The 27,259-nt window shown below is 38.8% G+C and overlaps 1 protein-coding gene, 1 non-coding gene and 1 pseudogene across 2 annotated transcripts; all 3 read right to left on the bottom strand.

Moving 5' to 3' along the window:
- Nucleotides 1-153: 153 nt before the first annotated feature.
- LOC119988156 lies at nucleotides 154-22,064 on the bottom strand (annotated as a pseudogene).
- Nucleotides 6,943-7,049, bottom strand: LOC119995736. Its single transcript, XR_005467697.1, has one exon. It is a non-coding gene; the product is annotated as a small nucleolar RNA R71 (small nucleolar RNA).
- A 494-nt stretch (nucleotides 22,065-22,558) lies between the features above and the next one.
- Nucleotides 22,559-25,804, bottom strand: LOC119992867 (BTB/POZ domain-containing protein DOT3). The gene is made up of 6 exons (XM_038839672.1): nucleotides 25,695-25,804; nucleotides 25,508-25,577; nucleotides 24,134-25,035; nucleotides 23,239-23,500; nucleotides 23,028-23,156; nucleotides 22,559-22,933 (listed from the first exon to the last, which is right to left on the bottom strand). Exons 1-6 carry the CDS (start codon nucleotides 25,802-25,804, stop codon nucleotides 22,559-22,561), a joined length of 1,848 nt encoding a protein of 615 aa, XP_038695600.1.
- Between the last annotated feature and the right edge of the window lie 1,455 nt (nucleotides 25,805-27,259).

The following is a 27,259-nucleotide window of genomic DNA, read 5'->3' as shown; positions in this document are numbered from 1 at the left end:
GACTCATATAGTAGTTTAGGAATATTCGTAATGATCGAGAGGTCCTTCTCTACATTTACGGTGTCTCCTAGTTACTGTACTGTATGAAGGACTCTTTCACTGTTTACCTGTTTCGGATACAAATTGGATTTGATATCCTTGTCCCGCCATTAAGCCAAGTATGAAGACTTCCGCACTTCACACAAATTAATATAAGTTGCTCATTCACTTTCAGGCCATTCGTGGAAGAACAAGGAAGGAAGAAACAAGGGAAATAAGTCGCTAATTCAAGACCAGAGAACTATATCAGATGAAATCCAAACCCCTTTAAGGATCTAATAATGCTCTTCAGACAACTACAAAAGAAAATGTGGGTATTACACAGCCTAACCAACGTGTCTCTAAACGTCTAGCACCTCTACCTGTAGTTTGGCAAACTTCACCAGCAAAAGCCTTTCATGGGATCTGTCAATAGAACCAGAATTAGACGAAATTGGAATTTAAGATCCAACGATGAATTTCATTCATAAAAAATTAAAAACTAGCTTTATAACATTGGAACGGAAGACAGATCGACTTTCCCAATGAAATTTAGTACCTTTCGTGTTAGTTCGCATTGTTAATGCACGGAAAATATGTATGCTCTACTGCTCTAGCCCCAATCAAACTACTGTTGCAGTCTTCTCTACAATGCCTTCTTGTAGTTTATGTGAGCGTCCATTCATCACATTGGCATTCTTCATATCTCTCTGCTCCTCATATGCAGAGGCATGGACACCCAGGGCAGCACGACCGGAAGGATCCGGATTTTTTGACCATGCAGCATCCCATTCCACCGCTTTAGCTGTACTGCATGCCACACTTGGACCTCCAGGAACTGTAGCTCTTGCAGCATTCTGCTCATAAATGGGAAATTGATCAAAATAATTTCTAAAGAAGTGAGCAAAAGTTTAATAGAAATACCAAATGAAAAATAACATTAATAGAAAGAACTTAAAACCACCTTAGGGAAGAATTTCTCAAAGATCGTCCTATAGTAGTAGCCCTCTTTTGTCGTAGGAGTATTCTCAGGGTAAACAAAGCTTGCATTCATCAGCATTGAATCTGTAACCTGACAGATTACAAATTGAGACTAGGTATTTATTCAATGTACTCAAGAGGTGTATTGAAAATTAAAAGAAAATGATGGATTCCCCTTGCAGAGCAAAAAGCTTTGGCAAAACGGTAAAACCCACGACATACGCAATTTAAGAACCAAATCCTGGTCAACAAGACGGGCAAGGCATCCAAAATGAAACCCTAGTTGAAAGGATGCATACTTGTTTGTTCGCATGATCCTTCAAGCCATCAATCCAACTGTACCCAACACCATCGCTGAATTGTTCCTTCTGCCTGTACAATATGTGCTAAACCCCAAAAGGCAAAAAAGAAGAAAACGCATGTAAAATCGTAGCAAGATGGACAAAACAGTCCAGAGGGAAAAAGGAAGGAAAGCAGAAGCAAGATATAAATTCATATCAAATTCGGCAAGCCCGAAGTCAGTAAATGCTAAAATATTGCACACCTTTGGCAGATATGGCTTGTGATCATCATCGAATGCATTACGTAACACCCACTTCTCAATCCTTCCAATATCTGGTCTGATCTGTAATGGGTGTAAATATACAAATAGTTATTAGGATATTGCTTAAAGTCACCATCCAGCAAGTTTACAGAGCAACAATTCATGGACATTAAAAACTGAATGACTAACCCTGTGAAGGACTAGAGCCAACAATATAAAGAACAAAGATTACATGAAAAATGACCTCTTGTCAAACCTTAAGAATCATGGCCATTCAAATATTGAGACTCAACTCTGCCTGCAATTGTTACCAAGTGATATGCATAATCTAGCATTTGCAAGTATAATGACAATACCAGCCATGAATAAATTAGCCCCACAAATAGCTATTACAACGAAGAAAAAATAAACTTGGTTTTGTCGCAAACAATGCACCTGAAGCTCTACACAGTTAAAATGGATTGTGCATTGCAATGCCCAAGATCTTAAGAACTTTCATACCATTTTCCACTCTGGATCTATGCTCATTGCTGTGTTGATGAATTCTTTATCTAAAAAGGGTACACGTGCTTCAACAGCCCATGCTGAAGTCGATTTATTGGCCCTCAAGCAATCATAAAGATGAAGAGCTTTGATCTATTGAGTTAGAAAAGATGCCATCAGAACCGACAAAATGGACCAAGCAGTATATATTACGGCCAGTCAAGTTGAACAGTCCGTCAATACATGTGAACAAATAAACAGAGACAAAATTACCTTTCTACATGTTTCTTCGTGAAACTCTTCTTTGTTAGGTGCCTTGTGGAAATACAAGTAACCTCCAAATATTTCATCTGAACCTTCCCCAGAAATAACCATTTTCACTCCCAAAGATTTAATTTTCCGAGACATGAGAAACATCGGAGTGCTTGCTCTAATAGTAGTCACATCATATGTTTCAATATGATATATAACTTCTTCAAGAGCATCTATACCTTCCTGATATGACAGTTAACATAAAAAGGCTCCAATTTGTAAAGACCAAGAACTCACATAACAGATGTTTTCTCTTGTTTTAAAAAGATGCATAAGTGATTACCTGAACAGTAAAATAAAACTCATGGTGGCGAGTTTTAAGATAATTTGCTACCTCTCTGGCAGCCTTCAGATCTGGGGAACCCTGAATAACGAATATAAATGAATAAATAAGCTATACAGAGACAAACCCAGAGGAAAGAAAACCGAACACTGTGAAATCTTTTTACAACTGTAAATTTTTCCAGTCTTCAATTATTTTTGCCATCAATAGTATAATTGTGACTTCATAAACAGGAGTCCACATTAATGGTCAAGGCCTCCATAGAAAAACACATGCTATTCTAGAAGCTAAAATATTTTAGAGATTACCCTCAGACCAATGCAGAAGGTATGTAATTGTGATCCCCATTGGCAAGCAGCTTCTGACTCAACCAAATGGCGGGATGCCACAGCAGCGACAAGTGATGAGTCCAGCCCTCCAGACAAAAGTACACCAAATGGTACATCAGTCATAAGTCTCTTAATGACAGCCTGCATGACATTAACCGAACACATGTAGAGTTTTAGTCTCAAAATAAACTAGGTAAATTACATGAGTCTCAAAAAAGGAGGAGGAAATTACCACGATCAATGAGAAGTCATTCTACTTTATTCAAGAATTTGCATGAAATTATACGAACTTTGTTCAAACTAATATATTTGTTTCGAAAAAGAAAAAAAAAGAAACAGAGTTCATTCTGGCCATCAGTTGACCACATATAAAAAAATGAACGAAAGGACCACCAGTGGAACACATAAAAAGTTTTTTTGTTAGTCTCTTTCCTTCCACTGGATCATTTGGAAAGAGAGCATACAAGGGGATTGAATCTAATTTCGATTTAATAAAAAATAGAAGAATACAATTCCAAACCGTTACAGATTAATATACGCTTCTGAATTTAACATAGTGAGGTAAAGTGCTCTGTATTTGAGCAGCATCACTCCAACTTATAGAAATAGTTTTAACCACATTTAGTTCATGCCGCCACAGAATAAAGAATATACACTTAAATCTCAATGGAGAAGCAGTTCTATATGAGGAGATATTCTCAGAGCTTGTTCCATTGGACAAAGTCAAAAAGAACCAAGATATAACTCAGAAAGGATTTCAAGCAAATATAAGAAGATGGCCAGAGCATGCCTTCTCAAAAGCTGCACGTAAAACCAGGGGATCATATGGTGTGGAAGGAATCTGCTCTGAGAACCAGGGTGGGATGTACCACCTTCTAAGCCCACCTGCAAGGCATTGCTACTGTTATCAAAGAAAATTTAAAAAATCACAATAAGGATGGAATTCCATTCCATGGATATCAACTTTTCAAAACACAGATGCAAAGGAGGGGAGGAGTGGGGCGGGGCAACCAAATAAAATTAAGAAATTCCCTATTCCCATTTTTCGGATTAGCGTATCTGCAAAAATGCCTTGAATTTCTTAGTCAAACAAAACGAGCTCTCCTTAGATGAACCGTCCCATATATCATAACATTTTCTTACTTCATAATTCAACCAATGATTGAATTAACAATTTTACATTTCAAGGTGGAACAAATTCTATAAACTATACAACCTATTTAAAAGTCACATAACCCAACTTGTTTGCTTCAAAAAAAAAAACAAAAGAAATATGTAAAAGAAGTATACCCTAGACTACTTTGTAACGATTAACGTTTCAAATATGCCAACCTTGTTTGCTTGAATATATATGCCCCGGAAGGAAAGATACAAATCTTTCACAATCGTCACTCAATGCTTTCATTTCAGAAGCAAACCATATTGAACCTGAAGAGAGATATGGCACCAAATAAAAAAAAGTTAAAATATCTTACAAGGAAAATCATAACTGACATCATGAATTTTACATCATAAAAGATGTTGAATAGTGAATTTAACAACACTCAGATAAACCAAATTCGATTGTGCCTAAACAGATGTTCCAAAAAAAAAACAAAGATATCACAGAAAAATAAAACGAAGATCAGGTACATCATCTGCTAGTCACTGTCACTACTTATTGAATCCATTCTATGTGATTAACATGGATCCACAGATTCCACACACACTAAAATGATAAAGTGGGCTGGGCTGCCCAAACAGATGAAAAATGCCATCAGCTTTTGTCAACGGTGCCTTTCAAACTTTCTAAACATGCACTAGTTGCAGAAGTAAACAAATCATATCCAGAATATTACGTGTTAAGGTTTGCTACAACACATAAGTAAACAAGATCCACCCAAGCTAAGGAATGCTAGTGTTAGCAGTAACAATAACACCACCGTTGTAATCGAAGCTTTCAAAAGTCTATTGCTAATTGATATGCCAATTATATTCATATAATTGTGCATCCTTTTATATGAAATCTTGCATTGTTTAAGAGTTAATTCGAATTATATGCTGCTTAAAGAGTGTTATTTGCACATTTCAGGTTCCGGAGCATAAATGGAAGAAAAGCAGCTTAATGGATAGGAATAAGCAAGAAATTGGACCCGGAAAGAAAAAATCCGATCGATCGGACCAAATGCCCGATCGATCGGATTCTAATTTAACTGAATTGGACAGTGGAGAATTCCGATCGATCGGGCCAAAAACCGATCGATCGGCCAGAGTAGTCTCGCGAATTTTTAGGCCTTTAGATGTCCGAAATCAACCTAAAGTCAAGAAAGATCAGCTCAAAACGACATCATCCTGTGAGATAAACGACTCTGGGTCATGGGGAGTATAAAAGGAATAAGTTGCTAGGTTTTGTGGGGTTGGAACGTTTTGGAGAAATTCTCTCAAGCTTGGACGGCAACCATTGGGAGCTCAAGCTGGAATTTCAGGGGTTTCATCTAATTTCTTCTCATTTCTTGTATTAAATGACTGCTAGTATGGATTTCAAGTTGTATTTCGTGATTATGAGGAACTAATCCTCTAACTAGGGGTCCTAATGGAACCCCTCTTTGAATGTTGAATGAACTTGATTTTTAGCCTTTAATCTCTCTTATGGTTGTTGATTTTCTATGGATACACTTATTGCTTTCAAATGCTTGATCACCATTTGAATGATTTTTAGCTTGAGTTGAGTCCGGAAGGATAGGCCTAAGGTTGCAAGAATCCGTAGAAAACATAAGTTGAATGAACCATAGAAATATAGGTTTATGACTTATGCAATTGTTAAGTGATTTCCATTGATCTTAATGGGTTTACAATGTACTAATCCGAGTGTTAGGAATAACCCGGATTTATGTTGAAAACACATTCGATGTATCTAGGAATAGAACATTGAATAGAGTGGGAAATTGATTGTCAACAACTAATTTGAGAATTGAGAGTTAAAGAATCAATGGAGTTCAATTGGATGAGAGGTGGTGAAATTAGGAACCCTAGTGTTTAACTTTCTTGGAAATCAAATTGTCGTTTGTTGTTAGTTAATTGTTCAATTTGTTACTTACTTAGTGATTTTGCAGTTGCTTGTTAGCTTTGAATGACCACAATCACAATTCGCATTACCAATTAGTGTAAAAATTGTTCGAATTGACTTTGAATTTGAATTTGCTAAAATATCCTCGTGGGAACGATACTCTACTCATTCTTTATTACTTGTGCGACTTGTCCGCTTGCGAATAATTACACAACAAGTTTTTGGCGCCGTTGCCGGGGATTGAGGCAAAGTTTTATTTTTGTGTCAATTTAGGAAATTTTTGTGCTAATTCGGTTTTTAATTTTCTGCAGAAATTATTTCCTCTTGTATGAGCTTGGGAACACGTTCTTCTAATCCAGAATTAATTGCTATTGATTTGGAGATTGAAAGGACTCTTCACAATCTTAGACGAGAGCTTATTAATAATCAAATGGAAGGCTTTGGGGACAATCAAGGAAGGGGAAATCTTGGTGATCTTGGTGGAGCTGTAAATGTGAATGGTGGCAATGGTAATGGTGGAGGTGTTAATGTAAGACATGGTGATGATGAGGTTGAAGGTCCTCCTAGACAATTTGATCCTCGCTCTCTCGAGGATTGTGCTAGGCCTACTTGGGACACCAATCCTTCAAGCATCCGCTATCCCCCTATCAATGCTACTAATTTTGAGATCAAGCCGGCTATCATCAACATTATCTCTAATTCAGTGGTTTTCTATGGTCTTCCCAATGAAGAGCCCAATATTCATCTTCGCTCTTTCTTGCATGTGTGCACCACTTTTGGGATTAACGGAGCTTCTAAGGATGCTATCTTGTTGAGGTTATTCCCATTTTCTTTGAGGGACAAGGCTAAGGGATGGTTGATGTCTTTGCCTCCCAACTCTATCACCACTTGGGATGAGATGGCGGAACAATTTTTGACGAAATTCTTTCCTCCAAGCAAGGCGGTGCTAATTAGGGCGGATATCATGTCTTTTGCCCAAAAGGATTTTGAATCATTTTATGAAGCTTGGGAGCGCTTTAAAGGAATTATTCGAAGTTACCCAAATCATGGCCTCCCGGAATGGGTAGTGTACCAAGCTTTTTATAATGGTTTGAGCATGCATACTAAAGAGACTATTAATGCAGCTGCGGGAGGTTCATTCATGACCAAGAATCAAGAGGAGGCTAGAGAATTACTGGAAAAAGTGGCCAAAACCACTAACTCTTGGTCTTCGGAGAGGGGGAATCCAAAGCAAGGAGGAAGTTTTAGAGATGATGAAGTTATGTCTACCTTGGCTATAATGGCAAAGAAGATTGAGGCATTGACACTAAATCAAGCTCAAGGAGTACATGCTATGCAAAGCACACCTTCTCATATGTCTTGTGATTATTGTTGTAGTACTAACCATCACACCGGAGAATGCTTGATCACTAATGCATCTTCGTCTCAAGGTGAGCAAGTTAATGCTATTGGAGGTGGATATTACAGTCGGCCCCGAAATGATCCATACTCAAACTTCTATAATCCGGGGTTTCGGAATCATCCAAACTTCTCTTGGAGCAACAATAAAAATGTGCAAAACCCCCCCCCCTCAACAAATCCAGCCACAAGAGAAAAGGAGGGATATCGATGAAATGTTTGCTAAAATGGCCGGAAGTATGGAGGCATTAGCCAACAACACCAACAATTTCATTAGCAAGACTGATTCTGCATTACAAACTCAAGCGTCACTGATTCAGAATCAAGGGGCATCCATTAGAAATCTTGAAATACAAGTGGGGCAGCTAGCTAATGCCCTATCATCAAGAGAAAAAGGGGAACTCCCTAGCCAAACGGAAGTGAATCCAAAAGGTAAAGATCATTGTTATGCTATCACCTTACGGAATGGGAATCTAGTAAAAACTGCTGCTGATCTCGATGCTGAAAAAGCGAAAAAATTGAAAGATGCAGAATTGCAGAAAAATGTAGTTGAGGAAACACAGAGTCCAAATCCGATCGATCGGACCTCAAATCCGATCGATCGGATCCCTGAATTTGAAAATGAGACAGGAGAAAAATCCGATCGATCGGACACAATTCCGATCGATCGGACCACTGCAGACCAAAATGAAAGTGTTGAAAATATGCAGAAGAGCAAGGATGTGCAGTCCCGGTATGCAGTTGAATTGGATTGGCCTGATAGTTCATTGCCAGCACCTCCAGTTAAAGCATATGTACCTCCAATTCCTTTTCCACAAAGGTTGAAAAACACCAAGACGGATTCTGGATTCTCAAAGTTTCTTGATGTGTTCAAGAAATTGCAGATAAACATACCTTTTGCCGAAGCTTTGGAGCAGATGCCCAGCTATGCCAAGTTTATGAAGGAGATTCTTTCTAAGAAGCGGAGGTTGAAGGATTATGAGAGTGTCCAGTTGACAGAGGAGTGTAGTGCAATAGTGCAGCAAAAGCTTCCAGTTAAGAAGAAAGATCCAGGAAGTTTCACTATTCCTTGCACTATTGGCAGTACAGTAATTGAAAGGGCATTATGTGATTTGGGAGCTAGTATCAATTTAATGCCACTATCGATAGCCAAGCTCATTGGCTTGCATGAAATCAGCCCCACTACAATGTCTCTTATCATGGCGGATCGATCTATTAAACATCCTCGGGGTATCATTGAGGATGTTCTTGTCAAAGTAGACAAATTGGTTTTTCCGGTGGATTTTGTGATTCTTGATATGGAAGAAGATTCTAATACTCCAATTATTTTGGGGAGACCTTTCTTGCGTACGGGGAGGACTCTTATTGATGTGGAAAAAGGTACTTTGGTATTGAGAATTGCGGATGAAGAAGTCACGTTCAAGGTGTTTAACACTACCAAGTACCCGAATGACGAAGAATCTTGTCTTTGCATAGACTCGGTGGACCATATTTTGGCTCATACTTATTCCATCAATTCTTGCCAAGACCCTCTTGAGTCTTGCTTGGTGAATAGAGATGCTCTTGAATACGGTGATGATGAAATGGTAGAGTTTATGAATTGGTTAGAATCGATGCAAGAAGCTAAACCAAGAAGATTCCAGCGATTTGAACCGCTTGGTGTTTTGTCTTCAAGGCCACAACCAAGTATCATAGAAGCTCCAACACTCACTTTGAAACCTCTTCCGTCTCATCTTCGGTATGCTTACTTGGGAAATTCTACTACCTTGCCGGTTATTATCTCTTCGAAGTTGAATACGGAAGAAGAGGACAAACTTTTAAGAGTATTGAGGGAGCACAAAATGGCTTTGGGGTGGACAATAGCAGATATTCGGGGAATCAGCCCCACTATGTGTATGCATCGTATTCTAATGGAGGAGGATTACAAGTCTTCGGTAGAGCATCAACGCCATAACACCTAGTGCCCTAAGCCAACTGGATTGGGAGGATTACAAGTCTTCCGTCTCATCGTATTCTTTCATAAATTTTTTGCTGAGTAACCGGGCCTCTTGCCTAGCAAGCAATGAGTTTCGCGTAAAAAGGTAGGAAATGAATGTTAGAGTACCTTGGTGACTAGTTTAACCTCGTAGCCTTTTTGACTTGGGTAATTAGATCCGTTGGGGTGTCTTAACACCTAGTGCCCTAAGCCAACTGGATTGGGAGTCATTGGTCGAAAGCTCGTTACATGAGTCATTTAGAAAGCTTAAGGAGGTTGAACATTGCACAAGTCACCTTTGAGAAGAAAAAGAAAAAAAAAATGTGAATAAGAATGAAGTTTGAATAAATGCTCATTCTATTTGCTTTTGGATTCTTATTGTTCTTGGAAGACTACATGGCCATTGTTTAGGTCACTTTGAAGCCAAATATCAAGTGAAATCCATTATGTGCATCAATTCTAGAATTTATAAGCAAAGTGGATGAGATAAGATTCTTGAAGGAATGCCTTTATTGGTTTGAATGCCCTAATGTTTGGTTTGTTAATGTGGATAGGGTTGCAATTGTGAATCCGTTTTATACTCTTGTTGATGACATGAATTTTGGCATTGAATTTGTTTAATGTTTGTGGGTATCATTCTGGTAAACCCTCAGGAGACACAACTCCTCCTACTAGGGGCACCTAGGGGTTTAAAGGCTTGTGGCACATGCTAAGTGTCATCGTGAGCCCTACGAAAGTGGCATAGATTAGTTGCTTATTTGGAGTAGGTCTTTGTTGTTTTATTTTTCATTTGAGCTTAACAGAAAATACTCTTTCCCTCCTTTATTCATTCTCAACTTGCTCGAGGACGAGCAAAGGTTAAGTGTGGGGGTGTTTGATGTGTCAAATATATACATACATTTGTGCATCCTTTACACATAAGTTCATTGCATTTTGAGTTGATTAAGAGTTAATATTGCCTAAGAAAGCTATATTTGCATATTGTAGGTGTCAAGGCAAGAAAGGGAGGAAAAGAGTGCAAAATGAAGACTTGGAGCCCATGACTAATTTCCGATCGATCGGCCATAATTTCCGATCGATCGGACCTGCCAAAACACCTAAAAATATCATTGAGACAGATTGTATTTCCGATCGATCGGACTATTCCCGATCGATCGGAGTACTATTCACAGCACTGCGCAGTTTCGCGGAAAAGACCCGAATTCACGTGTTTCTAAGCCAAAACGACCCCAACTTGTTTTGGAAACGACATAAGAGTTTGGAGAAGTATAAAAGGGCATAAGATAGGGTTTTGGAGGAGAGCTTGGAGGCTGGGGAGCTGGATTTCGTGCTGCCTCCATGGGAGAGCTTGGAGGTCACCTTGGAGCTTGGAGAAGAAGAGGATCTACAAGGGGGTTTCCTCTCTCCTTTTCTATCCTAGTTTCTATGGTTGATTTCCTTTGTTTAATGATGTATTTTGCTTCCATGAGTGGCTAGATTTCCTACTAGGGTCTTAATGTAACCAAACCTTGAAGATTCAATAAACTTGATTTCCTTATTTCTTGATTTCTCTTTCTCTCTTGATTGTCTATGGGTGTGATTAATGCTTTTGAGTGTTTGGCCATCATTCAATTGATTTGCTGCCTAGATTGAGACCGGAAGGAGATATCTAGGGTTTGCCTCAAGCCATAGATGACATAGGGTGCATGAACCATAGGAATATAGGTTTGTGACTTATGCAATTGCTAAATGATTTCCATAGTTCGTAATGAGTTTTTGATATATTAATCCAATTGTTAGGAATAACAGGGATTTATATTGAAAATACGTTTGATGTATCTAGGAATAGAACATTGAATAGGTTGAGAAATCGATTGTCATTATTGAGAGATGAATTAGGGATTAAGGAATCAAGGGAATTGAATTGGATAGGTGAGGTGAAGTTAAGTACCCTAGTGCTTTCCATCCTTAATTTCATATTTGTGTTTGATTTGTTTTTGTTCTTTTTAATTAGTTTAGTAAAAATCAAAACCAATCGCTAATCATTTTCTCCAATTTACATAATTGCAGCTTGTTTGACATTGATTTTCCCACGGGTCCCCCCTTTTTTTTTTTTACTTACCCAATCCGATCGATCGGCTATATGGTCCGATCGATCGGACTTCGTCTCTGTCCATATTTTCACAATTTTGCATATCCTGCACCATAACACTTCCAATCCAACCCAGGCAGTTTTCAAAACAAGCAAAACAAATATGTACATGAAAATAAAGCAATGCAAAAGAAATTAGGGAACGAAAGTACCCTGGTTGGGTTGCCTCCCAACAAGCGCCTAGTTTATAGTCGATGGCCCGACTATGGCTTGCTCATTGTTGTGGATTTTGGAGAGGAAGAGTGACCTTCCCTCCAGAAAATTCAGCTTCATAATAAGGCTTCAATCTCTGCCCATTCACCTTGAATGAAGTTCCCATAGTTTCATGCTTGATCTCAACGGCGCCATGAGGAAACACCGTGGTAACTAGAAAAGGTCCGGACCATCTCGATTTGAGCTTGCCCGGAAATAGACGGAGTCTTGAATTGAATAACAGCACTTGTTGCCCCACCTTGAACTCCTTCCGAACAATGTGGCTATCATGCCATTTCTTGGTCCGTTCCTTATAGATTTTTGCATTCTCATAAGCATCAAGGCGAATTTCATCAAGCTCATTCAATTGCAATAACCGTTGTTCTCCCGCACTTGTCATGTCAAAATTCAGAAATTTAATAGCCCAAAAGGCTTTGTGCTCCAATTCAACCGGGAGGTGACAAGCTTTCCCAAATACCAAGCGGAAGGGAGACATGCCAATAGGAGTTTTAAAAGCTGTACGGTAAGCCCACAAAGCATCATCTAGCTTTAAAGACCAATCCTTCCTTGAGGCATTGACTGTTTTTTCAAGAATTTTCTTCAACTCTCTATTAGAAATCTCCACTTGGCCACTTGTCTGAGGATGGTACGGAGTAGCGACCTTGTGAGTAATGCCATATTTGGCAAGCAAGGAATCGAATTGCCGGTTGCAAAAGTGGGTACCCCCATCACTAATAATCGCCCTCGGGGTACCAAATCTTGTAAAAATATTCTTCTTCAAAAACTTCAACACCCTTTTGGAATCATTGGTGGGTAATGCCATAGCCTCCACCCATTTAGAAACATAGTCAACCGCCATAAGGATATAGTAATTTCCCAAAGAATTAGGGAATGGCCCCATAAAATCTATGCCCCACACATCAAAAAGCTCCACCTCGAGAATATTGGTTAAAGGCATTTGATTCCGATTTGAAATATTCCCAGTACGTTGACATTCATCACAAGCAGAAACAAATGAGTGGGCATCTTTAAACAAAGTAGGCCAATAAAAACCGGATTGCAAGACCTTATCTGCCGTTTTGTTACCGCCAAAATGACCACCACATGGAAACGAGTGGCAATGCTTCAAGATACTAATCATTTCTTCCTCCGGAACACACCGACGAATAATTTGATCCATACATTGCTTCCATAAGAAAGGCTCCTCCCAATAATAAAACCGAACAAGATGGAGGAATCTCTTCCTTTGATAGTGGGATAAATCCGGAGGAAGGATCTCCTTGGCCAAATAATTTACAAAATCAGCATACCAAGGAGTTGTAGAAGAGTGAATAGCAAACAATTGTTCATCTGGAAATGTTTCTTTGATAGGAATGGTCGCTTCTTCACGCCCCTCCAATATTCTAGACAAGTGATCCGCCACCACATTCTCGGATCCCTTTTTATCTCGAATTTCCAAGTCAAATTCTTGCAATAGAAGAATCCATCGAATCAACCTTGGCTTGGCTTCCTTCTTCATTAATAAATAGCGCAAGGCTGCATGATCAGTGTATACAATGACTTTAGAGCCAATCAAGTACGACCGGAACTTGTCAAGAGCAAAGACAACCGCCAAAAGTTCTTTCTCCGTTGTTGTGTAATTGAGTTGAGCATCATTTAGAGTACGGCTAGCATAGTAGATAACATACAAAATTTTATTCTTCCTTTGACCGAGAACCGCTCCCATAGCGTAGTCACTAGCATCACACATGAGCTCAAATGGAATGTTCCAATCCGGAGAAGTGATAATAGGAGCTGTAGTAAGCCTTTCCTTGAGAGTGGTATAGGCTGCCAAGCACTCCTTTGTAAAATGAAACTTAACATCTTTCAACAATAATTCACACAAAGGCTTTGTGATTCTCGAAAAATCCTTGATGAAACGCCTATAGAATCCCGCATGCCCCAAAAAACTTCTCACCTCTTTAACCGAAGTTGGTGGAGGGAGTTTCTCAATAAGTTCAATTTTAGCTTTGTCCACTTCAATGCCCTTTTGAGAAATTCGATGCCCTAAGACTATCCCTTCTTGCACCATGAAATGGCATTTCTCCCAATTGAGCACTAAATTAGTCTCTTCACATCTTTGGAGCACCATAGATAAATTTTTCAAACAAGAGTCAAATGATGAGCCAAAAACAGAAAAATCATCCATGAATACCTCAATTGTGTGCTCCACCATATCACTGAAAATACTCATCATACACCGTTGAAAGGTGGCCGGCGCATTACATAAGCCGAAAGGCATCCTTTTATAAGCAAAAGTGCCAAAAGGACAAGTAAAAGTGGTCTTTTCTTGGTCTTCCGGAGCAATGGGGATTTGATTGTACCCCGAATAACCATCCAAGAAGCAATAATAGGAATATCCCGAAAGCCTCTCTAGCATTTGATCAATAAAGGGTAAAGGAAAGTGATCCTTCCTAGTGGCATTGTTGAGCTTCCTATAATCAATGCAAACTCGCCAACCAGTCGTAGTGCGGGTGGGAATCAATTCATTCTTCTCATTCTTCACCACTGTGATTCCACCCTTTTTGGGTGAGATTATGTCTTCCACATTTGAAGTGCGGGATTTGTTTGAATGCTTACACTATTTTGAAATGGATGTCTGTGGGAACTTGAGCTTGTTAGATGTATCCGACCTTGTTGTCCTTGTGTTTTCCATATTTTTGCATCGTGCTCTCATCTGTTTTCGTCTTTTGCAGCATGGGACGACGCAAGGCAGCTGAGGCGTCCGGTTCCACCACACCTCCACCCTCCCCCAAGCGAGCGCGGGGCACTAAGAAGAAAACTTTGGCACCTCCGCGTCCGCGGCCATCGGAGGATAATTTTGCTTCGGCTCGCATTGCGAATGATTGGAGGCTCGACTCCCGTATCATGGACGAGCCACTGAATTCTTGGGCCGCGGGGTACTTGAGTCGAGCTCGGCTAGATTTTCTGTGGAACTACCGCCATTTCCGGCTTGATGTATACTCCACTTTAATTCGTGCTTTCTACCGTACTCTACGCACGGTTGATTCCAGCGAGGGCGACGACGGCCCCGAGCATTACATTGTGAGAATACCCAAGATAGACAAAGGAGTCGTTTCTTATACATTCACTACTGCTGATATTTGTGATGCTCTTGGCTATCCTGCTTCTTATTCAGAGGATCTTCCAGTCGGCCCTCCGGTAGAGGTGGATCACACTACCATGTTCCACACGTTAGTGCCCGACCCAGTTGTCCGCCAGAGAAATAGGCATGCTGCTACGAGAGGCTCTATTCCCTCTCGTCTTTGGATTATTGACAGTATGATGAAGAAAAATTTATGGCCCCATGGCCATAAATCTGAGAGACGCGGCCCAGCCTTGGAGTTACTGTATTTCTTCCATCAGAAGTGCTGGTTTGATATTGGCTATTATTTTGTGCGCTCCATGCTGCAATGCACTACGGAGGTGCGTCAGGGGAAGAAGATGCAGTTGTTCTTTCCCCGGTTGATCACTCGTTTGCTCCGTCATTTGGGGCACCCGCTACCAGAGACCGGTGATGCTGATCCTCTTGTTTCTGAGCTCTCCCCCGCCGACTGGAATCTGCGTACAGGTCATCTCCCTCCAGCTGTTGATCCGGCTGCTGAGCCGGCTGATTCTAGTCCCCCGTCCAGTCAGGCTGATCCACCACATGTTCGCTCTACGGAGGAGCGGTTAGAGGCCATTGAGATGTTTCAGATTGAGACACGTGACCAGCTGGCTGCCATTCGTGCTCAGCAATCGGAGATGGTTGCTCTTCTACGCCAGCTGTCCATGCAGTCTTCCAACGCGCCAGCTGCTCCTGCACCTGCTTCTGCTGGGCCATCCACTGTTTCTCTTCCATCCAGGCGTCGTTCCTTCTGAGATTGCCCAGGTTGTTTTGTTCCTCTCCTCCCTACTGTGTACTCATAGTTTGCAACACTGAGGACAGTGTTCCCATCAAGTGTGGGGGTGGGAAGGAAAAACTTTTTATTAGATCACGTTTCGTCTTTTTATTGTGTTTTTCTTTTCTTTTAGAACCTTTTAATTTTATGGTAGTGTAACTTTTTCTTTTGAAACTTTTAGTGTTGCTTTCCCCCTCTATGATGCTTCCTATTGATGTGTTCAATGCATTGGAGATGAATTGATGAATTGTAGATTAGAAAGTTGATTTTTAGCCTTAAAAAAAAAAAAAAAAAAAAAAAAAAAAAAAACTTGTGGCCAAAGGATCAAATTGAAAACTTTTTGGTAGTGCACATCCATTATTTAGCAAATTGTGGAGACTTGAACCAATGTGAGTTTTTTGAGCCATTCGTTTCTTAATGAGTGATATAAATCAACTCTATTGTTTTTATTCCGCTCACTATAATATTTGCTTGATCTCATTATTCTTCATCTCGGTTGCTTGCTAAGTACTCATTGCATGACATTACATCCAAATCACTTTCTTGTGGGAAATTCAATAGTGTTCTTGAAAGATGAGAGTAAGGCCATTTTTGAATCTATAAATACCTCTTTCATCATATTTTATACATGCTATCCATTGCACCCTTTTTGAAGCCAAACACTGACCTTTTATTCATAGCCAACTTCCATGCTTCTTATTGTGGAGGAAGAATTATTTATGTTAAATGAAAAATTGGGATGATATATGCTGAATCTCTTTTGATCATTGAGGGAGTGTGGATGGATGTTGTAGTTTCTTTTGGAAGAAGTGTGGGGGGGTATTGACTGATAGAAAAGAAGAAACAGAAGCATGCAATTGGTTTCTTCTTTAAAAAAAAAAAAAAAAAAAAAAAAAAGAAAAAAAAAAAAAGAAAAAAAAAAAACCAATTGCAATTGCATGTGACTCTATAGTTGTGAATTGATTGTGAAGGAAAGGGAATGATGGAAGAATGGAAAGATAGTGAAGTATGGAGAAAAATTTGAATGACATTTCTTTGTATAATGATCCTCCACTAATTCAAAATTCTATACCCTTTGCCCTTCTCATCTAGCCTTTACCCTACATTACAAGCTTAAAAAGTCCCACTTGATTTTGAGAATGCTTTGAATTTGAACACGAGTTGGTGAATGAGGATGTTGGTCAATTGCTTGGTTAAGTGACATCCATTCATGAGATCATTTCATTTGTTTCTTAAGCCTTCATTACATTATTGCATGTGGGAATTCTGAGTTCTTGTTTATAATATTCCGCCCGCATGCACTTGAGAGAAACACTTAGCCACTTCAGTGCGATTTTGCTTGCTAGTGAATATCTGTGAGGCTTGAAGTTGAAGCTAAAAACTTTGTAATGTGCTGTGTTTTCTGCTAGAGTTTGAATTTTGATCCTAAGGCTGCTCGACATTTTAAAAAAAAAAAAAAAAAAAAAATATTATTACTGAGCTACAGTTTTGTTGATGCTCCTCCTTTGTCTTGAATTATTTTCATTCCTGAGAGTGTGGGAAAGTTTTAAAATTCCTTTCATTCTTGATTTTGGAGTTACTCGAGGACGAGCAAAGATTAAGTGTGGGGGTATTTGATATGCCAATTATATTCATATAATTGTGCATCCTTTTATATGAAATCTTGCATTGTTTAAGAGTTAATTCGAATTATATGCTGCTTAAAGAGTGTTATTTGCACATTTCAGGTTCCGGAGCATAAATGGAAGAAAAGCAGCTTAATGGATAGGAATAAGCAAGAAATTGGACCCGGAAAGAAAAAATCCGATCGATCGGACCAAATGCCCGATCGATCGGATTCTAATTTAACTGAATTGGACAGTGGAGAATTCCGATCGATCGGGCCAAAAACCGATCGATCGGCCAGAGTAGTCTCGCGAATTTTTAGGCCTTTAGATGTCCGAAATCAACCTAAAGTCAAGAAAGATCAGCTCAAAACGACATCATCCTGTGAGATAAACGACTCTGGGTCATGGGGAGTATAAAAGGAATAAGTTGCTAGGTTTTGTGGGGTTGGAACGTTTTGGAGAAATTCTCTCAAGCTTGGACGGCAACCCTTGGGAGCTCAAGCTGGAATTTCAGGGGTTTCATCTAATTTCTTCTCATTTCTTGTATTAAATGACTGCTAGTATGGATTTCAAGTTGTATTTCGTGATTATGAGGAACTAATCCTCTAACTAGGGGTCCTAATGGAACCCCTCTTTGAATGTTGAATGAACTTGATTTTTAGCCTTTAATCTCTCTTATGGTTGTTGATTTTCTATGGATACACTTATTGCTTTCAAATGCTTGATCACCATTTGAATGATTTTTAGCTTGAGTTGAGTCCGGAAGGATAGGCCTAAGGTTGCAAGAATCCGTAGAAAACATAAGTTGAATGAACCATAGAAATATAGGTTTATGACTTATGCAATTGTTAAGTGATTTCCATTGATCTTAATGGGTTTACAATGTACTAATCCGAGTGTTAGGAATAACCCGGATTTATGTTGAAAACACATTCGATGTATCTAGGAATAGAACATTGAATAGAGTGGGAAATTGATTGTCAACAACTAATTTGAGAATTGAGAGTTAAAGAATCAATGGAGTTCAATTGGATGAGAGGTGGTGAAATTAGGAACCCTAGTGTTTAACTTTCTTGGAAATCAAATTGTCGTTTGTTGTTAGTTAATTGTTCAATTTGTTACTTACTTAGTGATTTTGCAGTTGCTTGTTAGCTTTGAATGACCACAATCACAATTCGCATTACCAATTAGTGTAAAAATTGTTCGAATTGACTTTGAATTTGAATTTGCTAAAATATCCTCGTGGGAACGATACTCTACTCATTCTTTATTACTTGTGCGACTTGTCCGCTTGCGAATAATTACACAACACTAATGGACCCTTCCATACTAGCTGCATATGCATTCATGTGACTCCAAATTTGGAAGATGTTAAATGATATCAAGGAAGAAATTAATGTTTTAAGAATGTGATGGAGTGGTTAATAACAAGTCAACGTAGAAACTCAACCATGCCAGCATGCAAAATTCAAGATGGATGTCAATGCCTTTTAAAGTGCAGTGAAGGAGACAGTGAATACTGCCTAGTTAACTAACACGTGTTGTACTGCATTTTAGAGCTTGCTATGGAAAATATCTAAGCATACTATTCAAGGAAGACTTAAATAATGCACTTTCAAAGTTTTTTCAAAAAGCATTCAATAATGTATAATTTTTATTCCTTTCAAATAGAGCCCACATTTCAGATTAGTTTACCTTGGAAAAAGCCTAACCCAAATATGGCTATGGGGTTTCTCTCAAGAAATAGTAAAGAAATTAATCTAACTAACATAATATCACGATGTGATGAAAAAAGTAACTTGTCGAACATATGTTGAAGAAAAGGTATGTACCATCAAGGCCCCAGCCCCCATATAGTGGAGTAATTCCAATAGCATCCCGAGCTGCAATGAAACTCCTGTCACGGGTGTCAAGAAGAACAAAAGAGAACATGCCATCCAGCATGTCGACAAAGTCCTCTCCATATTCTTCATACTACAAAAGACAACAAACCAAAAAATAAACGTCTTGAAACCCAGGCAAGTGGTAATGAAGCAGACAAGGGAAATGAACATAGACATATACTAATTCTCAAGTACTTACAAGATGCGCGATCACTTCACAGTCACTTCCAGTTCGGAACTGATGAGACTTCAACTTTTCTCTTAATTCTTTATGGTTATAGATCTCCCCATTAACCTTAAGATCAAAGCGCCATTGATAAGAAATGAGAGTATCCAAGATTTTATACTACGATTAAGAGAAGGTCTAGAAAATATTTTACCTTCAGATACCATGACACACCACAAGCATCTAAGAAGGAAAAATTAAAACCAAAAGGACTGAACTAGCATGTATATGTACTATTTTAACCATGACAGATCATTTTTGTGCATGACATCCTACCACAGGGGTCATGCTAAACTTCTTCGTATCATAACCTGCTAGTAGTATGCATTGCTAATAAAATAAGTACAAATTGCATGGATGTGCATTATTTAAACTAAAGCTATAAAGTATTGAAAGGGTCCACAACAAGGCACTCTCCTACACCAATTCAATAAAAGATTGCATAACTTGGATTTTTCTGTTTTCGATCAGCAAGAAGAAAATAAATCAGGCATTAGTTTGGAAAATTTTCTAGTACCAAAAATCCAAACATAATTGAAGCCCCAACTCTTATCTAGAAAGGGTTAAATTTAGCTTTCAAAGCAACAGAAAATGTTTGATTGAGATAACTATCCCTCTCATGTCCAAAATAAAATAATTGAAGCTTCTATTCATTTCCATATGAGTCTATAACAAAATCTCTACAGCTAAGTAGCACTGATTTTGTAGAAAATAGAATGTTATATCATGTTCTAGTTCAAATAGGTTTATGGCTTAGCTCATCAGAAAAGTCTATGTTAAGGCTTTAATTCATCGACTTCATCAAAGATTTAATGCTTTAATTCAACGACGTCATCAAAGATTCCATGGAGTTTACAAGTAGCTCTTTCTAGATAATTAAGGTTCTTCCGACACATACTATCAATTCACTCACGGAGCCTAAGATTACCAACAAATTTTCGTCCATAATAAGTGTTCATTTAAGTTTTTCCCATATCCTCGATACTTTGTTTCATTTTTCACGTACAGAACTTGAATAAAAAGAAAGATTTGTATGTTTTGAACTATCCATTTAAATCAACTGTCTAATTTTCTTCATAGGACGCCATAAGAACAAAAGTTGCCCCTTTTTCATTTTTATTAATTCAAGGTTAAGAGTGACAGCCAGAGAATTAGGTAAATCATGTTGGAAAATGATGGTCAACTATATTTTGACCATTATTAAATGAAAGCTCAATAATAATTATTGAATGAAATTTATGGGCAATTGATCCTTGTTATAAGGACAATAAACTGGAGTAATTAGTGTGACCAAATCATTTATTGGTTGAATGTAAAAAGACTTCAAAGTGACCATGATGAGCATGGTGAACATAATGCAATAAGTGTGTGTATGGGAATCCCACATTGAAAAAATACCATGTGGATGTGTTGTTTATAAGTCCAAGTGTTGTAGTAAAACTTTGGGCCCAAGGGCACCCAAGCTTTTGTAGGAGTGAGAGGTTCCACATTATGAACTTGGACTAAAACACACGCGCGCGCCCGCCTGCCGAGTAGAGCCGGTGCGTGTCAGGCCCTTCGCAGGCTTAGCCCAATAATTTCTTACATTTTTGCACTTTGTTATAAGCCCATAAGAGAGGCCCAAATGCATTGAATATGGACTGTTCAAGCCCAGCCCATGACTGGTGGTTGCAACCTTGCTTGGTCAAATTGCCAGCCCGATTCTGGGTTTTTTGTTGCTAAGCCTCCTATATAAGGAGAGCCTTGGCAGCAGCTTCATTAGATAGAAAATCTTCTTCTTCTGTCATTCTGCTGCTCTTCTAAGTCTCGTTTTCTTTTTCTTCAATCTGTTTGAGAGTGCAATTCTAAATTGGTTTGTCTAAGTCCATTAGTATTGAAGTGCTGCTTACTAGTGGTTTGCGGAGCGTTGTATCTTGGGAAGAGTCTGTCCGGAGAGCTTGGCACCAGTGGCTGGACATTTCTCTTTAAGGAGATTCGTGAAAGGCGTACCTCGCTCCCACTATTCCTATCAACTGTTTACGGGTTTTGGTATTTTAATTTTAACATCAATTATTGAGTTCATATATGCTGATGTTACTGTTTCTGATTAATGTTACTGTTTTAGTTCTGTAGCTTGTTCACTGTTCATGCAATATAAATATTAATTGGTTTATTGCATGTTATATTCCAACATATCATATATACCGTGACAATAACAGTCTTGTCTTCATTGTAAAGTGGCTGATCCCCTGAAGCGGGTCTACAATAGCTAGTCGCTGATGAGCAAGATAACAGTCCTCGTGACAATGCAAGCCACTCCAATCGGGACCTCTATGGCGCAATCTGCGTTTCCAAATCAACAGCAACAAATTCGGTGATTTTGCAAACGCAAAGAGAAGATGTGCAGAAGGAAATCATGAGAGGGAAAATATTATTGAAAGAACTAACCTTCGAGACAGCTCGATGATGCGGAAGCGTTTGGCTTGAGAGTTGTCTGTGCAGCCGAAGACGGCGAGTATTCCACACATTGCTGGCGGCTTCTGCTTCCCTGTCCTCTCTACGTGAAAAAAGCGCGAGCGGGACGACGAATGCTGCTGAATAAGATGGATTTTATAGTGGCCCTTTGATCACGGCCGTTGATTCTCTGACCTGTAGAGATTCGCCCGTTTTCGTCCCTTTCCATTCTAATTAATGATAATTTAATATATAGTATAATTTTAAATTAGGGTTTCATTTGTTAGTGTCTAGTGGGTTCTCCTTTTTCAACACTTCTAGTATCACGTACAGCTTCCCTCACACAAATGATACGTTTGTTTGGGTCTAAATATTTAGAGAACGATCCAAAGAATAAATATCACAATAAATATCTACTTCACATATCAAAATGGTTACGGGTTTTCTAGTCTCACGTATAGCTTCTCTCACACAAATAAAATGTTCTTTTGGGTCTAAATATTTCGAGGACGGGTCCAAAAAATAAATATCTACTTCACATATCATAGTGGATAAGGTTTTGGAACGTAAGTTCAAACCCCATTATATTATAAATATCAAAAAAGTTTTACGAATCCAAACCTATACCAAAGTTCAAACCACATTATATTATAAATATCGTGTGGGTTGTTTTTCCTAAAGCCATAAATAGTTAATTTCTGGAATACAAGCTTTCCGTTAAACCTTATTTGACAAACGAGAAAATAGTTAGATTTCACAGTTACATGGTTTTGGGTGCAGGCTTGAGGTCTAGACATTTAGGATATGGATAATCTTCTTCTTAAGTTGACTTTACGACCAATTGAATTGGAGCTTGCCCTCCTTTCTCCATTTCCATCTTCCTCCATCCTACGCTGAAAAAGAGCTGATTTTCTAATCATCTTCCACGCGAAATTCCAACCCGATGTCTTTCTTTGCTTGTCGGTTAGCTTTTCATATTCATGTTGCAGCTCGGAGTAGTCTCTCTGCAGTTCTGCCATCCTTGTCTTTGTCATCTCAAGTTCAGCTTTCAGGTTCTTAAACTCTGTTTTTGTGGATGGCAGGTCAAGTTCTTGTTCTGAGTTATTGCCACTAACGGCCAGCTCCTTCCCTTGCATCGCTTCCCTTATTTTCACTTGCTCTGCGAACAGTACCTGCACTTTGTATGACAAAATAATTAACCTTAACATGGTATCGGAGCGGGAGATATTGGGTTCAACTCTTAATATAAAACTTTCATAAAATTACCTGGATCACTGTTCTAAGAGGCAGTCGATCATTTTGCGCCGCATGGGCGCATGCATCCAGTGATAGTTTTTTGCAGTTCATTACTTTGCATAGCCTTTTCCTGTCGTGCTCGGGGAGCGAGGGATGAGTCTGGAAGGAAGAATGGAATTTCATGCTTAATGAATTTGTTTATCAGAAGTTTTAGACAGGAAAAGAGAGAAAAGTGGCAAACCTTTAGGTAGGTGTCAATGGCTCTGTAAAGTCCATCATCACATGCTCGAGCGTTTTCCGGAAGAGCTTCTGCAAAGACTTGGAACTTGGTGATGCAGAGATTTGGGTCCTTTGCGATCTCAGCTAGGTAATTGTCCAGAAGCTTACTGATACTAGATTTTTCAGACATTGTTTGCAGTTGTTGATGCTGTTCATGCATTAAGAAGTATTCTACAATTCTTTGCACCACATCTATGTTGTGCATTGTTTGTGGTTCTGGCGAACTGTGTCACATGCTTGTAATTATCAGTGCATATGCAAATCAATGAAGTTCATGAACTGTAAAATTTGTGAAAGACTACAAATCTCACATCGGATTGGTATAACGCAACCGTGGTTTAGAAGCAAAATCGAATCCTTCTCACAACACCAATATCTTTTTTTTGGTCTTAAGTATTATATACGACGACGCCTTAGAAAAACAAAGTCATGCCAGCTCAGCCTAAAGCTGACAATATTGGTTTATAATGTTTGGAGTGGATTTTCTAACATGGTATTGGAACAAACTCTCACTCTAGTTGGACGTGGCATTTACCTATCATTTGTTGGGTCTCGCATAACCCAATCCACAAGTGTAGAGAGTGTCAAGACAAAAAAAAATCTCATGTCGGATTGATATAACCCAACCTAATGTTTTATAAACAAAGATCTATTCCCTCTAACATAACCAATGCATTTTCTGGGCATAAATACCATAGGCGACACAGAAGGACAAAGCTATGTGGGCTCAAGCCTAAAGCGGACAATATTTATTTGTCGTATTTGAGTGGATTTTCTATAAAAAAATTTCCACAATCTTTGTACCTAGCTAGATACCAGAATAAAAAAAATGTAGAAGGAAAAGAGTAGATACTCACTTCATTGTTTTTGCTTGATCTTCATTTTTGAACATTGGAATTAAGAGATCATTCACATTGGCATCTTCCAAGACCATTCCCACTCTCTTCTCGAGTTCTGAAATCAAAGCCGGCGCTGCAGAATAAACCATGGCTATCTTCAACATCTTCAACAAGAATTTACATGAGATAGCTTCTTGTTGAGGAGGAAGTATGCTTATTAGGCTTTCAATGATTGTTTTCTGCTCCTTGGTACTGTGCCTAACATTCCCATCTTCCATTCTTCCACTTTCTATACTGAACTGTAATTCATTATTTCCATATCCATACCCTCTTAGTCCCTCTAACTCCATCTCCATGCCGGGCAACCATCTTGCTGCATAGTGCATTATGCATTTGCATATGATATCTGGTTTTGTTCCTTTCGCTTGGATGGCAGTTATGATTCTCATAAAATGACCGATGCGAAGGCTAGCGACATCGTCAAACCACCAGCCTTCCTCATGGACTGCATTTCCTGCGGCTTCGTCGTCTCGAGAAGCCTTCCAAGCAATTGAATCACAGCATCTGCGTACAATTTGGAGATTTTCAGCCCAGGGAGAGAGGTTTTCACATGATTTGAGAACAGTTATGGCATCTTTCCATGAAGAAAGGATGACAAATGTGAGGAAAGCCTCTGTTTTGGTTATGAGATTTCCATCTTCAAACTCTTCGCTCATCTCTAGAAACTGCGATCCGCATCTTAGTGAAGCTATGTTGTTGGGGTTTAAATCCAGTGGAAGACCATAACAGAACATCAGAATGATCTGAAACGTCTCCGATCCACCTGGGAAGTTCTCGAGCTTCAGTTCATACCCAAAGTTTGAGATTGAAGGTTGAAGTTCTAGTCGGCCTATGTACCCACATTTCTTCACCAGCGGATACTGTTTCAGTAAAAGTAAATAGGTCAGCCAATTGCAGTGACTTTTTTTCTCTTTTTCTTTTTAACTCAATTCGCGAATTCATTCCGCTCCACGCCGGCGAAAGATAAGTTCGGGTCAAAGTTTATGGAGAGAGAATAAGACCGAAGTTGACAAAGAAGAATTAACTTCACAAAACACGGGCCACGAGTAAGATTAGGTCAAAACCCGTGTAAGGAGAACAAGACCGAAGTCCACAAAGGAAAGTTAACTCCACAAGGCCTCCTACATACAAAGAAATAATGCTAAAACTGTTGGGTGAAAGTTGAATTTGTGATCTCCTGCATTTGCGAGGAGTTACAATAGTCAACTCAACCATCCCAACCAAAACTTCTTTGTTACCAATTGCAAGAACTTTGATGTCAATATTATTGAAGGATTTGAAGTTGGTTTGTGTCTGTATAAAAGAAAAGTGTCTGTTATCTATGTTAGTTACCTTATGAACTGTGAAGGTGGTATCTTGAACTTGAATACACAAGTCTGATGGAATTTGAGAGGCGACAAACCTGCATGAATCCATGGAGATCGAAAGAGAAAGTTCAAGAATTTAACGTCAGTCAGTGCAGAGACTAGCTTTGAAAGGTAAATGTAGGCAATACATGTTCATATATATACATATATACCATGTACGGCCTCTCTTTTCGAAGGCAATGGCTTTGGTTTGAATTACTATGCCTTGATCATCGGTTTCATCACTTTGTTGCTGAATACCTGCAGGGAGAGACTTCATCATTGTGGTTCTGGTTTTCAGTTTTTTTACTTACAATCGCGGCAACAAGTCATATAGATTGAAGAAGAAGACAGATAAGGGTGGGGTCGATTGGGTCTTCAATAGTTACTGTAGTATCCGGAGCTTGTGGTTGATATTGAAATATGACTAATTGAGTTGGTTGGTTGGTCATCTCAGTAGACATAGAACAGTGATAGAGATGAATCATATGATATGCAATCCAAGGAAAAGAGAATGTTGGGTTTGTTCTGTCAAATCTTATTATAAAACCTCAGCCACTCATATCATCACTATTTTTTTGATCGTATCTTGCTCCGATATCATATCATAAATCTCTGCCTATCCACTCACATAATCTTGATACAAAACCCAGCCCACACGTCTTTGTTCCCGCCCGTCCAATTGAACCGAGACTTTTCTCCGATGTCATGTTAGAAATCTTAACCCACTCACATCAACAGTGTTGTCCACTTTAGATTTATGGGTTTACTGCGGATACATCTTTGCTTCGATGTCATGTTGGAAATATCAACCCACTCACATCAACAATATTATTGTCCGTCTTAGATTTGTTGATTCACTGTGGATACATCGGACTCGCACGATCTCATGAGTTTACACAAGCGATGTGGGATATTTTACAGGTACTCTTCACAAATCTCAACCACGTAGATAGGGAGTGAACCACTAGATGATCTTGTGGCTCTAGAGAATGTATAGTGATTCTGCTACACTATTGTATCAGTTTGCAAGGTCTCATTCATGGAGTAATTGTATGTTGGGATTGCTACAGACACTGGGTCCATGCCAAACTGTGGTTTCATAGAACTACTACAAGTCTACAAGTATTTGCCATAAATGGCTAGTTTGGTGACTTATACTGCCAATACATTCTGTGTTTACAAGCACAAAATTTATTATTATTTAAAAAAAATGCTAGGTTTTATAAACCTCACCTTCACATTGTTGCGCTTCAAATTCAATCATCAAATGTGAATGCCAGCAAAGCTATAGAAAGGTTAGCGATCATAATCTGATAAAATGCTTAAGTAGATTGGGAATAGGGGGCTGTAATTACTAATTAGCTGAAATTACCCCTAAATCCCCTAAATAAATTTTTAATTTTTTTTTGGTATTATTAAGTATTTTGGTTATCATAATATTATAATATAGATGGTTTTGACAAAAAAATAATAATCATAAATCTCAAATTCTAAACCCTAAATTGTAACACCTAAACCCCTAATACTAAATCCCTAACTCTTTAGTCCTAATAACACAAAAAAAAAAATTTTAAAAAAAGTTTATTTGGGGGATTTAAGGGGTAATTACAGCTAATTATAGCTAAGGTTCTTTTCAAAAAAAATTATAACTAAGGTAATTACAACCCCATTTTTTCCAATAGATTGGATGAGATTTGAGGAGAAAATATTTCGTGGTCCTGATAGCATGTCATAC

Source organism: Tripterygium wilfordii, chromosome 3 (assembly GCF_013401445.1).
Source record: "Tripterygium wilfordii isolate XIE 37 chromosome 3, ASM1340144v1, whole genome shotgun sequence".
Classification (NCBI taxonomy): domain Eukaryota; kingdom Viridiplantae; phylum Streptophyta; class Magnoliopsida; order Celastrales; family Celastraceae; genus Tripterygium; species Tripterygium wilfordii.
Note: the sequence above shows the minus strand (reverse complement) of the source record. Positions and strands in the feature narration are given on the sequence as shown.

What these genes read in the sequence shown, in the direction of transcription:
- LOC119992867 (XM_038839672.1), bottom strand. Translation starts at nt 25,804, where the DNA reads ATGATGAAGTCTCTCCCTGCAGGTATTCAGCAACAAAGTGATGAAACC. An exon ending in CCACCTTCACAGTTCATAAG is followed by an intron (nt 25,036 to 25,507) that starts GTAACTAACATA and finishes TTACTGAAACAG; the next exon opens with TATCCGCTGGTGAAGAAATG. An exon ending in CCATTGACACCTACCTAAAG is followed by an intron (nt 23,157 to 23,238) that starts GTTTGCCACTTT and finishes TCTTCCTTCCAG; the next exon opens with ACTCATCCCTCGCTCCCCGA.